The sequence below is a fragment of the Clinocottus analis genome, unplaced genomic scaffold (genome assembly GCF_023055335.1).
Source record: "Clinocottus analis isolate CAN_PGR_092001 unplaced genomic scaffold, fCliAna1.0.p SCAF_5, whole genome shotgun sequence".
In the NCBI taxonomy this organism is placed as follows: domain Eukaryota; kingdom Metazoa; phylum Chordata; class Actinopteri; order Perciformes; family Cottidae; genus Clinocottus; species Clinocottus analis.
In genome coordinates, this window is record NW_027176207.1 from 9,331,690 (window position 1) to 9,347,719 (window position 16,030).

Genomic DNA, 16,030 nt, shown 5'->3' on the forward strand with positions numbered 1-16,030 from the left:
CTACATGTCCAAAAGATTGTAAACTCATACTCTTGGTCTGAACATCATAGCTTTAACCAGCCTTTTAGTTCCAATTTAGGGAAATCTAAACCCCTTTCGCATACAGTAATATCTTGTGATATCTTAACTGTGGCAGCAGATCCAATCAGTGTCCAACAAAAGTCCAAAACCGGGTCCAAAGTCTCAATACAACAGGCTATTCCAATATAATGTGAATGTCCATGGTTTAGGAATGAGAAATTAACAATAACATCTGGTGGTACAGGTAAGGTGACACGTGTCCACTTACATTTATCAATATAGTGTACATGCTTTAATTAAATGAAAATAAATTATGTTTATTTTGTATAGCCCAAAATCACAAATTTGCAAACTTGCAAACTTTACAACTGTACACATACGACATCCCTGTCCAGGGACCTCACATCGGATCAGAAAAAAACTGGAAAAAACTTTGACAGGGAAAAAAGGAAGAACTCTTTAGGAGAGAAACAGAGGAGGATCATCCCTCTGCAGGATGGACAGAAGCAATATTATGTCATGTGTACATAATTAACAATGTAACAGCACATTAAATGAATAGCACAGACATTGTTCATATAATGAGTAGTACATTTCTTTAAGAGTCTTTAAGATGGAAATATAAGGCTAGTGCTTTTCAACCTTTTTTCAGCGATGTAGTGATTTCAGCCTGTGAAATATGTCTTCAGCTAATTACGCCCTAACCAGCACAAAGCTTTTGTAGTTTTTCTGTAGTAGAGAAAATATGTAATGCACAGCACTGTGCCATCGGTGTCTTATTGAATATAGAATATATCAAATTCATTTTATGAACTTACACTTGTACGTGTTCTTGAATATTTATTAAATAACATTTTTTTAAGGATTTTTGAATGAATGCTAATTTAAAATATGTTTTTTTTTTTTTTTACAAATCTCATGTACCCCCTGGAGTGCCTTCACGTACCACCAGGGAACACGTAACCCCATTTGAAAACCACTATATTAGGCTGCAGGTTTGTTCATATTATCATATAAACACGCAGCTTGATTGCAAAAGCACCAAATGCATTGAAACCTATTCGCTCCTCCACTTGACCTTTGACCTCCAAGGCTGCCGGCGTCACCTCCCCGTGACCTGAATCCAGACACGTGGACGTTAGCTCGTCCCTCTCGGCTCTGGGGTTGGCCTGAAGGTAAACATGAACCGATATGTACAATGTGTTTGTTTGTTTTTCTCGGACTGGCGGCGTTGTCTGTTGGAGCAGGAATGGCGTCGACGAAGTCCGCCATGTTTAGTCCGTTTGGATCAGTAAGCTAACTGGTGTTAGTTTCGTTGCTAACTGGGTGTCGCGTTTAATGTCGTCCACCTTTGTTGACTGCGTTAAGTGTATTCAACCAACGTTATATAACATTACACTGCGTTTGGCCATATTATAGGTTATTTTGTGACCGGCTAATCGTTCTCAATTAAATTTTTAAAGTTAACATTGGCGGAAAGTACTGAGAAAAACAATAATGGTATTGCTGATTACAGTTATAAACCTGATGTCCCACCTGTCCTGTTATCTAAATGGACTGTTTATGACTAATACAAATCGTCATGATTGAGAAACTGGACACTAAAATAGTCTAGACACATGTTTCATTTAATAGCGTTAAAGAAAACGCTTATTTATACTAAAGTTTGTGTTAATTGTGTCGAACTCCTGATAACTGTAAAATCGCAGAAACATAACTTGAGTGTATATTATCTCTTCAATCCGACATCCGTTTAATAAATAAAAATACACAAACAAGAACGGCTCGTTTTAGTTCAGTTCACCCAGTTCTTGTATGGAGTCAAGTAAAACATGTTTTAAATGATTTGCAAATTGTGGAATTTGAAGTTGTTTTAAAAATGATCTATTTCAGATTTGTTAATTATTATTTTTTTAATTACATTTTTTTCTGTTGCAGCATGTAGCAAGTATTCTTGTCATTGTGATACAGTTGGACTTTTGACACTTTTTTTTACAGGTTTTAAGAAAATCATGGCGGATCAGAAAGCATTGAAGTACAGCCCAAAAAAGACCGCTGCTTGTTTTCGGTCTCTTCGAGACTTTGACTCAAGTTTGCACCTTCGCAGTCCTCAGGTACAGCTGACAGACGATGTGTCGGTTTATCGTGGTGCTGCTGGACTGAGGTAAGGAAAAAGTTGTCAGTATTGTATTGTGCAAGGAAAAGTAAGGCAGGCTTTATTTGTTTGCACGTTTCCTACCAGGGGGATGCACAATGTGTTTTACTTGACGATTAAGAAGAAAAATAAGAGGTGAAACAACAAAAGACAAAAAGAAGAACTACAGTGAAATGCTACCGAAAGGACTTTTATATAAGGAAAAGAAAAAAAATGTCAGACATTGTGGTTAGCACTGGCAAGCACTGTGATAAGTGCAGTGATGTTACTATTTTGGGCATGAAGCAACGATCCATTAATTTTTTTATGTAAAAAAACAAATATATATATAAACTATACTATATTATAGAATTCTGGTACCCTCTTGTTTTCCCAATTTTTCAGAGTATGCCTTGATGTTTGAGCTCATTTCAATGGTGACACATTAACCTTGTTTTTAAATATGACTAACTTTTGTATTTGGCCTGACTTGACCCTATTTCACTTTAGGCCTTTTTTTCGTTTTTGGGGTGCACTCTGATTCAATGCAACCAAGCTGTCATCAGCAATTCAACTTTTGTTTTGTTGTGGCTGCTTGTTACTGCGGTTTCAGATGGGGCCGGTAAGGAGCCTGTTGGCGAGTATGTCCCGTCCAAATTGGGCAAACACACACTGTCGGTTCCTGCAGCTCATTAATGAGAGTTTCCATAGTCACAGGAGACAATCCAGTAGCTCATCATGTCAGATTCAAGTTGGTTTGAATCTGGTTTCAACCTTTGGTCCTTTTGTCATCGTGTCTCTTTTTTTTTCATTTCTGTCAACTATGACATTGGGAACCAAAAAACTATCTTAAATTACACATAAACATATCCCCAAAAAGTTGTTCAGCTGAAAATATGAAACATAAATGAAGCGGTGTGATCCAATTTGTGAGTCCACAGGCTATTTTGATTCACTTCTACTCACTACATACAGGTAAGGGCAAAGGGCTTATGAGGCAATCGTGAGCCTTGTAATGATGCTTTGCTCTTGAGCCTCACCCTCCTTCCATCGCAAGAATCTGTTCAGAACTGTAGCTGCTATTGATTGAAAATATATTATGAGCCTTATTTCATTAAAGATACTCTCTAACTGTTTAGCCAGCTTTGTGATATTGTGGGATGTGCACATGTTCGTTTACAGTCATTTAGACATTTTGAAGGATTAGCTGCTTTATTTAATATTACATCTTTTCTTTGTTTGTTACCATCGTAGGAAGGATCTTCCTGCTTCCGGAGACCATGAGCTCCTACTTTCCGAAAGAGGTTGCGGACCCAGAATTGAGAGCGCTTTCATCCCCTTGCGCAAAGATAAACTTGATTCCGGAGACACCCAATTAGAAGATGAGGTAGATGAAGAGAGAGTCAACATCAGGGTTCTCCATGTCTTTGGTGATGTAATGGGTTATTGTCCAGGCTTTCTTACATTTATTTAATCTATAAAAAAAAAGATAATCATCAATTTCCTCGTGGGGAAAAACTTTATATGAAACCTTTTATATGCAATCACCTGCTGTCATGTGGACGCTATCCTTCACAGACAAACTGAAATGTTGTGGGAATAAATGACTGTATTTGGCCATATTTGAAAATTGGACATGAAAGTGAAATCTCAACACCTGTGATAATTAACAACAGATTACTTGACTGGCAAGTATAGCAACGCCTAAAAGGTAACCTCCAGCTCCAGCTATCTGGAGGGGTTCAAAATCACCAGCAGTCACTTTATCTGAACTTTGAACCACACATTGTCAACATTAATTGGTCTTAATTTGTGCGTCTTGTCTTTTCACATGTGCGAAACCATCAGAATGATTTTTTTTTTTCAGGATAAAGACTTTAATGATGACCACGGTGCCCTGTCTCCCCGTGGCACGTCACCCGCTGCAATCATACGCTCGGATGAAAAGCTCATCCTGGACCAGATCAAGGATCTCAAGAATCCAGATAAGACTGACGGTGCAGTAGTAGTACTCTTAGTGTGTGATGGCAGCATTCATGATCCAATCATAATCTGGCTCCCTGTTGCAGCTTACATCTAAGCTGTCGTCTCTGGTAAAGAACTGCTCCTTCCTAAAAGACACAGAAAAACGAACAAGGATCGTGTCCTCTGGACCATTCGCTTTCCGTTCACTCCGAGAACCGAGTTGTGACTTGTTTCGGTCGAGGCTCTTCTCAGTCCTAAAGTCAGGACAGCAGTCATTACACATCTTTCTACATAGACTGAGAATCATCTCTTTACACACCTCATGCTCCCACTACTAAAACAAGAGCTGAAAGCACTTATTGTGAGTTGCTTTGAACAAAAGTGTCTTCAAAAGAATTTACAACTACAGTCCTTGTAACTAGATGTTTAGGTTTGTCTGCTACATTCATAATACTGGGCCAGACCCACTGCTACATTTCCAGGGAAAAATAAAAGTTGTTGCATAAGGCAAAGAAAATAAAATAGAAATGCAATTCTGTTATTGCATTTAAGATGGTATATCTTCATGTACTGAACTATATAATATATTGTAGCAATGTTAAGCAACAGTCTATAATATATATTTTTTTTTTATCTGAACCACTTAATTTGACTTTGCGATCGAAGTAAAAAAAAAAAAAAAAGTGAAAACTATTTTAGACAAAACAAAAAGGTCATACATCTTAAGTCAATCAACTACCCAGCACACTTTGTGCAGTATAATATTATATACATGCTTAAGGCGAGCAATACTTCTCATCACTTGCATCTAAAAGGTTTTTCAGAACAGCGTTAACATTGTGATGTCCAAAATACATTCTATTCCTTATACATCGCTGTCTTTTGGTTTCATTTTTGTCTTCCAGTTTGGAGATCTGACTGGCACAAGAAGTCCATGTCAGCAGTAAGTAGTGAGAAGTTTGACAGCCTCCTGAAGATGTGCCTGGATTTCTACAGCTGCAAGAGCCACATGGCAGCATTTGTCTTGATACGAGGTATGTTAGTGTAATACACATTGGATTTTCATTATATTCATATATTTATTTTCTACTTTTTTTTAAATGTCTGCCTGCTCTGCATATGGTACATCACACTTTATTTTAGATTTGATTAGCTGTATAAAAATACTGTCCATCTACATAGAAGAATAAAGTTAGACTATAAAAGAAAGACATTGACTTTTGATCTTTAGGATAATTTACAGTATTGTAGATGAGACATTTCTGTTTATCTTCATGTACTGTCAGAATGTTGCTTCACGCTCAGAATAGTAACATCATTTATCCCCATGCTTTCCATTGCCAACCACGATTTTGACATTTTAATGCCGTAGTGCTGTAATTTCTTACTTTTCTTTATTCAAAGATAGACTATGACTGGCAAGTCCTTTCGGAGGCATTTCACTCTTGTTTGCTTCTTTTATATTCAATCAAAGCATTTCAAATATATTGTTAAACATGTGTCATTGCTTTTTCACCTCGTTGAATGCCCTTCACACACCTTTTTCCTCCTGAAGTGCTGGACACAGCAGATGGTCCCTGTGAGCATTACAAGGTGGTGGCGTTGGGAGCTGGCCATTCATGCTGCAGCAAGTGGCTTTGCTACAATGGAACAATGGTCCATGACTGCCATGCCATCATCATCGCCAGACGGGCTCTCAAAAGGTACAAAACTGCTAATTTACAAAGTCTGAATAAAAAATACTAATAAAATGTATAGCTAATTCTTTTTCTTCAGTCATGATGGTCCTTCCCTCCTCTTGTTAGAGCGGATCAGCCTGGAGCAGCCGTTGATGGTGCTTCTCGTAGATTGAACGTGTCGGTTTAAAAATTGTATTTTCAGGTTTCTGTACAAACAGCTTCTGCTGTTCTTTGATGCTGATCCAAAGGCCAAGAAGAACTGTGTTTTTGAGAGTAGTGCAGACAGCCATCAGCTTCAGCTCAAACCCAACACTAGTCTGCATCTCTACACCAATCAGTGTCCTGAAGGAGCAGCGAAGAACTTCTCCTTCAAGTACTGTTCTTCCCCTCTTTGTACTTTGTTGATAGCAATGCATCCTACAAATGTTGTAAAACACATTATCGTTATTAGCCTATTAATAATTTCCCTGAAGATAATAATACGTTCTGTCTTCTTTAGGGACCCTGTGAATATGTCAACAGATATGAAGCTGCAGTGTCATGCCAAGGGCCCGCTGGTCCCTGTAGCCAGTCTTGACCCGAGTGTGTGGGGGGCCAAAGTCTGCTGCATGTCTGGTAGTGACAAATTGTGCCGCTGGACTGTCACTGGGGTGCAGGGTGCATTACTGAGCCACTTCATCCAGCCGCTTTACATCAGCAGCATGGTGCTAGGTAAAGGTGCTCAATCCCATCTCACATCGTGTCTCCACACGGCTCGCAACATCGCCATGGCTGAACTACAGTGCTAACGGTGTTTACCCGGGGGAACCGGAGGAAGGGGGCTATGGTTCCGCGTTGAGGGTCTCACATGCAGTAACATGCTTGAAGTAGCATGCAAGGCCGGCCTGGCCTTGTCATCAAAGCACTGAGTCACTCGAATTACAGCGCACACACAGGAGAGCGATTTAATTTTACTCAGGATGACATAACTCCACTATATTTTTACATTACAAATATTCCTTTGATGCTATGTTTTTTTCTTACCTTTTTTCAATGCTCTTCATGTTGTATATAAAGTAACTATTAGATATTTTAGGGAATGCGCTTATTTTGTTATTTTAGTGAGTTTTGTAAGAAGACTCTCAGATGCTAAATGTGAAGTCACAGCCAGAAGCTTTCTGCTCTCAATGAAGAATTGTTCAGAAAGTACCTCATGAAATCTTTTCCTAACATAACGGAGGTGTTGGTAGACAGATTGCATTACATTTGGACAAAGGCAGAGTGGCTGTTTCTCCAGTCTTTATGCTAAGCAAATTGGCTGCTGGCTGTAGCTTCATGTTTAGCATGCAGACATGAGGGTAGAATCAATCTATTCCTCTAACTCTTGACAGGAAAGAAAATAAGCATATTTTCCAAAATTACATTTTAAAGTTTAATTCTGTATTTATTTTAAACTTTAACTCTAGGTGGAGGTTGCACTCGTTTTACCATACTTTAGTGTAAAGCCTAGTTTAACACATGTTGTATTTCCAATGCTGTCATGCAGAAATTGAGATGTTTTTGAAGCTGTACTAGCTGACATGGATTTATTTTCAATATGTTATTTTAGACATTTCATTTATTTCACCTGTTTCTAAATTACTGTGCAAATGCTGAGATGCAAATGTGGTTTATTTAGGAGTTCAGGAGCTCTTAAATGAGGAAGTGTCTGATATCGCCAACATGCGACTCGGGGATGGATGGGAAGACTTCCTGCCGCCGTCCTACAGAAAACACAACATCTTCTTCCTCTGTGACGACTCGGTGGGGCCTGTTGAGACCGCCCATAGTGATCTCAGTGTCAACTGGTGCCTCGGAGACAAGGGCGTTGAAGTTCTGGACAGTGGCAAGGGCTTTGTCATTGATGGGTAGGATACAAACGCACGCACAATAAATCCATCTCCAGCGCTTGGTCTTTCTGCAAGCTGCATAATGTTCAAATTTCACTAACTTTTCCCTGCCTCAGAATGTGGGACCTTTTTATATAATGTCCTGTATGAGTCTCGAGCTGACTAAGGCTTACTTCATTTACACTCCAGCAGCCAGTTCCAGGGTTGGAACTGCTGGCAGTGCCTGATGCAGTGTGTTTGTTTGACGGTCTCAGCGATGCCTGGGGCTCCTGCCATGCCTCGGTTTTGAAGCTGCAGACAACTGCTGATGTCCAGTAGTTGGAGTGTCACGCAGACGTGGCTCTCACTGGAGGCTGTGTTGTCCTTGGGCAGCGATTACAGCCAGAAATAGATTGTGCGATCGTGCTTGGCGCTCGCAGTGTTGCTCCGTATTTCAGCTTCCGTCCTGCAGCCTGAACTATTCGTTTTATGGGCGACATTGTGTTTTAAAGTGTCAGGATGAGCTCCGCAGGACGTTTCGCACAATAACCTATAAATAGGCAATGAAAAAGAGGCTCCCTGAAAAAGAAGAGAATACATTTAAGGGCAAGAATACAGGACATTAAACGTGTACGGGGAGGCGAAGACAAATTGAAAGGATGCTAAGAACATCTACTGAAAAGAACATACAAATTATAGTGTGACACCTCAAGGAGAAGAAGCTTCTGCTGTCATTGAGACTTTTTTAATTTGGTTATGTAAAAGTAGCATGCCAATTAATCTAAGCTTCTTTTATGAATGGATTTCTTTAATAATTGCTTCATAAAAACCTTGACTTGCACTCAAATCTCTTGATTTTGCGTAGTAGAAAACATTATATGTGGAATGAATTGTTCAGGAGAAAGGAATATAGTAGGCTGTAGACATTGTGGTGGTCATGGATCACCCTGCACAGCCATCTGCTAGTGCCGGCTTCTGTCGATGCTGTCATATCCTCGATACCACCCCAAATTTTCACTCTGGGATCTCACTGCTGGTCTGCTCTTCAGGGATCCTCTCCAGGGTTTCCCTCAGGAGTAGCAGCAGTGGTAAGTGCTGCCTGTGGGAAACCCTTCCATCTCTCAGCCAGAACACACTTTACATTATTTCTGTAACAGCACATAAGAATTGTCTTGCCAAACACTTTTTTTTTTTTCCAATACTCAGCCCAACAAAACCCCTGAAGCGGAGACTGCATCTTCCAAAATAGTGTTAGAGGTGGACAGTGTTAAGAGCAATGCACTAAACGCACATTTACAGTTTTTAGTCTTACAAGTGGATGCTTGAAGAGGCAGCAGCCTCCCCTCAGTGCTGCGAATTAACTGGCGAGCTTCTGCATGAATCATTGGTGAAGGAGTGTGTGTTACACGTACTACAAAGCACGAAGGGCTTGACTTGCTTGTTGCACCGATAATAACCACAACAGCTTTTTGGATGTATTTGTATCGTATATTGCAACTGGATACAACATACTGTCAAATTGTGTCTGTAGCTCCTATCTCAACAATATGGGACGCGAAGGATTCGATAATCTCTTTAAAAAAACCAAGGCATTGTTATGAGGTTGGATAATATATAACGCAGTGTTTGAAAGACGATTGATGGCAGTAAAGGGAAGCATTCATTGCACTTTGTTGTTTCCCAGCTCTCCATCTGTGAGTGGGCCGGGCTTCTCCAGCAGACTTTGCAAGAGAGCCTTCTACAGCTATTTCCTCCGAGTTGCACAGCTGGGTGGGCATGGCTATCTGCTGGAGCTTCCCACTTACCACAGCATCAAGGTGTGTGTGCGTGTGCGTGCGTGTGTATGTGTGTGCGAGCTATCGTTACATCAACAACTTTGCATCATTGCAGTTATCAGACAAATGTGATGCATGAAGTTGTGAATGATTTGTTTTCCAGGTGGAAGCCGTCGTCTACCAGACGGTCAAAGATCTGGTCAATCAGCGGTTTCTGAGCAACCAGGCGGGTCCTTGGGATTCCAAAAAGCTGGTGGACTGCTTCAGCACTTGAACGTGCTCTTGATGACGTTACATGAAGAAGTTTAAGTTCCTCTTGAGTTTGTTTCCTGCTGTTCGCTCTGTACTTCATATTCAACCTTTTAACCGTAAGTTCAGTTCAGTTTAGTTCTGTTTATGTATAATGTTGCTCTTTTCAGTCTGTGTAGGTGTTTGAGAAAAATAAACGAGACCCTACTGTTGTACACCACAGTGAAATATTCAATTTGAATGGGTTGTGGGTGGAAAAACATGGTTTATAGGTCCACATTTGTTTCTTCCTGTCAAGTAGAATTGAGCTGCATTATCACCCATTATCACATTTGTGTTCATGTGCCAACCAACCCGGAGCTGAATGACCAACGTTTTAACTTCCTTGATGTCCACTCTAGTTTTATTGATTTTTTTAAAGGTAATAAATCCTGTTTTCAAAATAAATAGTATCTCAGTATAATTGAATTTGATTTTATTTCTTAAAGTCTCCTTTAACTCAGTAATTTAAATACAATTTTTAAAAAAAAATGTTGACACCTCAAATTTCGTATCTTTTTCCTTTTTGTTTAATCTATCTGATCATTTGGAAGCACACAGTATTTTGTATCAATCTTAAGCTGTTTTACACAGTTTGCTTTAAGTGGTAGTTTTTATTTAATTTTTTCTTTATAAAGTAAGTATTGAGTGCACAGCGTAATAACACTAGAAACAAGACACCACCAGCATTTAGATTGGTTCCCTAGAAGCCCGGCTTTCACACTGCATTGCTGTCTGCCACCTGGTGGGATCGCCCGAGAAAATGAATGTTTGGTTCACGGCACAGAGACGCCACCCGAGTGTCTTTGTGACAGCAGCACCAACAATAATAACACTTGGAACCGCTCGGCAGTCTATTGACACTTAATTGATTTAGTATATTAGTTAAACTGGAACTGGTGCAATTCCCAAACTATGACCTCAACACCTTTGCTGGTCGCTAAGTAGGTTTTGTGAGACCAGGTGTTGCCAGCCTCTGGGTGAGCTTTACACTGTGCAGGAGTCAAGGACAGTCCATATTAAAACACCAGCAACCCTAACCCACATACATGTCAAACTTTATAGGGACAAGTGTATGGACTCCAGTTATGTCTCCATAATGCTACCAATCAAAGTCAGTGGTATTTTTAAAACAAACTATTTTGGGCCATCACATGCTCATCACTAGAAAGGTGTCAGCATTTACATGAACAAGTCAGCAGTCACACATCGATGGTGTGATCCGCTCATCATCCTATTGAAGGGATTAAGGAAAGACTGGATCTTAATTTCTTAGCTTAACCTATAAAATACACATTTTTGGTCACAAATCGAGGTGAAACGGGAACACGGCGAGCCTTGCATCATCTTAAATTAAAATGTGTATTTCCTCATACCACGGTCCATTGTCACCATGGCTCCACTCACCAGTTGCTTGGCAACCAACTCCTCCTTGGAACGGATGCAACTACTCATGTCTAAATAATTACAGGCTCTTTTACAATATTTAGCAAAAACACAAAACAATAGAATTGCATGGTAAAATTACCTAATGAAGATGGAATACAATACAATTAATTTCATATCTCTTTATTGAAATACGATATATGTTAATGCTGCTTTTTTTTTTTTCTTTTCAAGATTTCATGGCAGTTTCTGGAATTTGCATGTCTGCATGTGTCTGTATGCAAATGCTTGCGCCTGGTCTTGTGTGTTTCATCTTTGTTCTTGCTGGCCAAGCAAGTGGCTGTTCCATCCAGGTGTCGGGGTCGTTGCCCTCTGTGGAGGCGGAGCTTCTGGGCCTGAGGAGCGTGTCTGGGCGCGAGGGAGAGTCAGGGAATTCACAAAAAGGCCTAAAAGATAATTAAAGATCCAACAACAAAAACAAATCAGATGTGAAAAACAGACGTTTTCTCAAGTGTGGTTTGAGAATAGTTTAACTTAAATTGAGCCGTCGGATGGTAAAGGAAACCTTTACGAAATAACAATGATGTCCTTTTATGCTCAATTGCCACGGCTTTCATGTCATTATTTAACGCCAGTGCAGCCTCATTAATAAATGCAGTGACCTTCACAGTGATTCTGGCAGCCAAGGGACTGTTATGTCTGACTAAAACTGATCATCATTATTTCATATGAATCTTGAAGATGAATTATAACATTTGACTGAAACCCTAAATGTCTTAATAATAGAGTAGAATTAAAAAAGTTTCATCTTAAAAAAAGAATAACCCATGGTGGTTTATCTCTCAAAACACATTTTTACAAATTAGCTTTTATTCATGCACAGGAAAAACGGGCGAGTCCTTTTCGGTTACTATTATTTTCCTCCAAAGTAGTATTTTTCATCATTTTGGAGCGTAATTACTAGGCGTAGCCAGTAGAGTAGGAACAAATATTCAGAATAAAATCTATTGGTGTAAAACAGCGTGACCACGCCCATCACGGTTCTTTAAGTTCTGTTTCCTCCGCCATGAAACCTCTTGAAACCTCTCACCACGCCGGACTGTTTATGGGATGGAAGAGAATCCAATTCTATAAAGTGTAGAATTATATTTAGAATTGAATCCAATTTATAACAATTCTATATACAAATTGATTGAAATCCAGTGAATTATCATCATGTAGACTTAAATATAAACACTGAATAGAATAACAAATACTCCTAATTATTAACTCTAAAGCAAGAGCATAATTTACTCTATTTAGATTGAGTACATTTCTTTTTTTCAATTTGACTAAGATTTACTTTGACAAATGTAGTGTGGGTATTAATGTTGTGTCGCTGTGGAACTTTCTATCATTGTCTCTCATCATTTTGGCTCGTCGGTGAGCTGAAACGATTTCAGTGTTGGCAGACGGATGGTGAGCTGCTCTGGAGTCACGATGCTTTGCTTCCTCACCCAGGTCTGGTCTCTTGCAGGACGAGTTCCTCTGGCTCGAGTCGGAGGAGGCCGATGTGCTGTTCGTGGAGCTGGACTTGACTGAGCAGACCGACGGTACGAGTGCTCGTGGAGGAATAGATTTGGGTTTGGCTGTAAATCCAACTGATGCAGAGTTGCTCCACTCTGGACAGCAACACCGAACACAGATAACAGATATCAAGTCCAGGATTGTAATCGATTAATCTCACGAGGATGATTCCGCTTTCACAAACAGTGGTGACAAAATATATCTGTATATAAATATGTCACCATAAAAGTAGTTTGAGTTATCAGATGACATCATACAATGTGTGGCTGCCATACCAGAATACTCTTCAAGTCGGAAACGGCCAAAGCAGAGGTGAATCCTCCACTGTTTCCGGACATTTTCCTTCATCAGGCAGTGGAAGAGGAAGATAAAAAGTCCTGGAATATAAAACATGCTGATGAGCTTTGAAAAACAAGATTGGACCTGGATTTGTTTTACTTTGCTCCTCAGCAGTTATTTCTAAAGTCCACTTTAACGATACTTTTCTATCCCTAGAGTAAAAACTGGTGGGATTTTGTTGCGTCACTCCCAGATGAAACATATGGCAATATAACAAAGACCAGTCGAGGTAAAGGTAGCGGAGAAATAGTTGCATCATTCAGCCTGATTCCCCTTTTCTTTTTTTGAAAAATCTGATTTCTTTTGAAGTGGAATGTTGAGGAAAACTGCATTTGAGGTTCGCAAACCGTCACTAAATTATTTATATAGCGGTACATCACTCGTACGTGTCACTTCAGGACACATCTGTTGGTACAAATGGTCCTTACATGGCGCACATTCGCTCTGATTACATATTTCGACGTAAATTACCCAGCATGCCTTTCGCTGAACATATCGAAGCAAGAAAGAAGCTACAACCTTGCAGGGTGTTGAGTCCAGCGAAAAGGTAGAGCAAAAATACTCTGGCTGGTCCCCAGGTGAAGAACCCAACAGTCCACGTTAGTCCTAGTAACAAGGTGAGGCTGGCCACCCCCTTCAGGTCCTGCATGAGTCCGCTGCGGGTCCCAGCCGGGCGATTGTCTCGCATGTGGCGAATCTGGATCAGTACCACCACAAAAACCTGAAAGAAGACTCAAAAGAAGGCTTATTGAAGTTAAATTACATGGAAACAACGATACAATGAAATAATTGTAGATATTCCTTCTTCAAATGAGACGATTAGGAGACTGCTGATATATTTACCAGTAAAATGTGGACATAGCTGAGTGTTTAAGTAGTTTGAACTTTTTGACATTTTATTCAAATATGAAAATGATTTACCGCGATGTTGAAGAGAAAGACCAGCACCGAGTAGGCGACAACAGACACGTAAAATGTCACATCGTCCTGAAGCCAACAGCTGAGGGAACAATGGTTTGAATGAGAAACTCAGCACTAACGAGGAGGAAGGACGGAAAACGTTTCACAACCACATTTGAAAATGACTTTCAGTTTGACACTTTTTACACGTAAGACTAGTTTGATCGGGCAGTTGAAAACATGAACAACCATGTGTGCATAATGTAGTAGTACACATGTAAATACTAATATACATGTAGATTGTATACTGTTGATTGAAACCTGGAAAATGAATATAAGATGAAGCAGAGCTCACAAGTTGTTCGAGGTGTCCAAAGGCTGCAGGCTACGATGAGCGTCTGTGTAGAGGTGACTGCCGTAGGCCTCTCTGTCCACGATGAGCACCAGGATGCAGATCACCAGAGGAATCCCTGGAGGTTCAAACATAGCATAGCATTGTTATCGTGACAGGGTTATAACTATTGACCCACTATTCATTATTTAAGTCAACAGCAATGTCCAGCTAAAAGAGACACTGCTTTGGCCGGCAGCGACCTGAAAGTGGCTTAAGCGTGTGACTAACCCCATCCCAGGGCACAGAACTTGAGGATGTAAGAGGGCACGTAGACGTTGAAGACCTTGACGAGTGCAAAGTACATGTTGACGGCCTCTAACCCCATCCAGGTGAATGACGCCAGGAGGAAGTAGTGCAACGCGGAAGCTACAGCCACACAGACGCCATATACACCCCAGGAGGACAGCCAGGAGTTGACCAGAAACACGAGGTTCAAGCCCAGCAGGGCCAGGGAGAGGTTGATGAGGATCTGAGAGGGGTAGTCTCGACGGAGCTTTCTGAGAAGGAGACGGGAGGAAAAGCGTCCATTAGTGCATTAGTGTTAACATAACCTTTAAGACCTATCAACAGGTTACCAGTCTGCGTGCACAACATGTAGGAAACAGTTGTAAAATAGCAGCTCGGTGGTCGGAGTCTCACTCGAAGGCGGTGTAAGTGAGAATGGTGACTCCCAAGAACACCGATGAGACTCCACATCCAGCGTAGGTGATGATGGTCAGGATCTGCTCATTAGCCGCGTCCACCTGAGTCCTGGAGACATCCTAGACACACACGACACAGGGTTGTAAGAACAGGTGTACTTATTTCCTGGTGTGCCACAAATAACTCTCATAGACACAGACGGCGCAGGTCCTGTTCTCACAGGGTTACCAAGGACAGGGATGACCACTCCGATAACAAGCTGACTCCAGCACCACTGTGTGCAAATTAGAAATTAAAAGTGTCAATTTCAGTAAGAGGAGTTTTTAACCGTGATATTCAATTTTCAAACATGTTACAATGCAAATCCGTCTAAATTATGTAGCTGTTCGATGTCATTATTAGATATGACATATTTGAATATTTTATATAGAAAAAAAAAGAGAAAAGGGGGCATATGTCAGAAAGATGTGGTCTAATCAAAAATAATGAATTGTGTCAGACTGAGCTTGAAAGGAGTTAACTTTTTATATATATATATATATATATATAAAGTTATATATTGTGCTTTGATCTCCCTCTGCTGGTGAATTTGAGTTGAACCACTCCCCCTTGGCCAGAGCTGCGTACTGCAGTCTCTCTAAGGGTAAAAAAAAAAAAAGATTAAATGCAGACCAGAAGAACTCCGAAATGCGTGAGGTGATCACAGAGGCACGTGGTGTATTCCGAGCTGCTGTTGAACGTCCTGCAGCCGTAATCATCCCAGCTTCCCTGTCCGTCTAGGGGAAGACGCAGACGTTTAGTATCACGCAGCTCATCCAGCGATGGACGTGATCATTGAGAGCAGGACCTACTGTTTTTATTGAAGTTCCAGTACGCACACTGCATGTTCTTCTGAAGCTTCAAAGGAGATGGAAATGAAAAGCTGTTACCAAAACCCATCTATTCATCATATCAGCAGCAGTGTAAGCGGCGGTGACTCTGGGACAATGTCCTTCAGCGGCGAGCCGTACGTTAAAAGGCGAGCTGAGCCTACTGTATTGGGTGTCAGATGGTGGAGCGTGACTTTGACATCTTCATCCAGGTCTTTGATTGGA

At 40.5% G+C, this 16,030-nt stretch overlaps 1 protein-coding gene across 2 annotated transcripts; it reads left to right on the plus strand.

Annotated features, from left to right (window-relative positions):
- Positions 1 to 1,057: 1,057 nt before the first annotated feature.
- adad2 (adenosine deaminase domain containing 2) lies at positions 1,058 to 10,073 on the plus strand. 2 transcript variants are annotated; one of them, XM_068601060.1, is made up of 11 exons: positions 1,058 to 1,196; positions 2,020 to 2,185; positions 3,410 to 3,542; positions 4,023 to 4,152; positions 5,026 to 5,154; positions 5,676 to 5,823; positions 6,002 to 6,172; positions 6,299 to 6,510; positions 7,457 to 7,685; positions 9,331 to 9,463; positions 9,585 to 10,073. In XM_068601060.1, the coding sequence occupies exons 2-11, from the start codon at positions 2,034 to 2,036 to the stop codon at positions 9,693 to 9,695; spliced, it is 1,548 nt and encodes a 515-aa protein (XP_068457161.1). In that variant the 5' UTR covers positions 1,058 to 1,196; positions 2,020 to 2,033; the 3' UTR covers positions 9,696 to 10,073. The 2 variants fall into 2 exon arrangements, with proteins under 2 accessions (XP_068457161.1, XP_068457162.1); XM_068601061.1 differs by lacking the exon at positions 1,058 to 1,196 and adding an exon at positions 1,265 to 1,312.
- Positions 10,074 to 16,030: the final 5,957 nt, after the last annotated feature.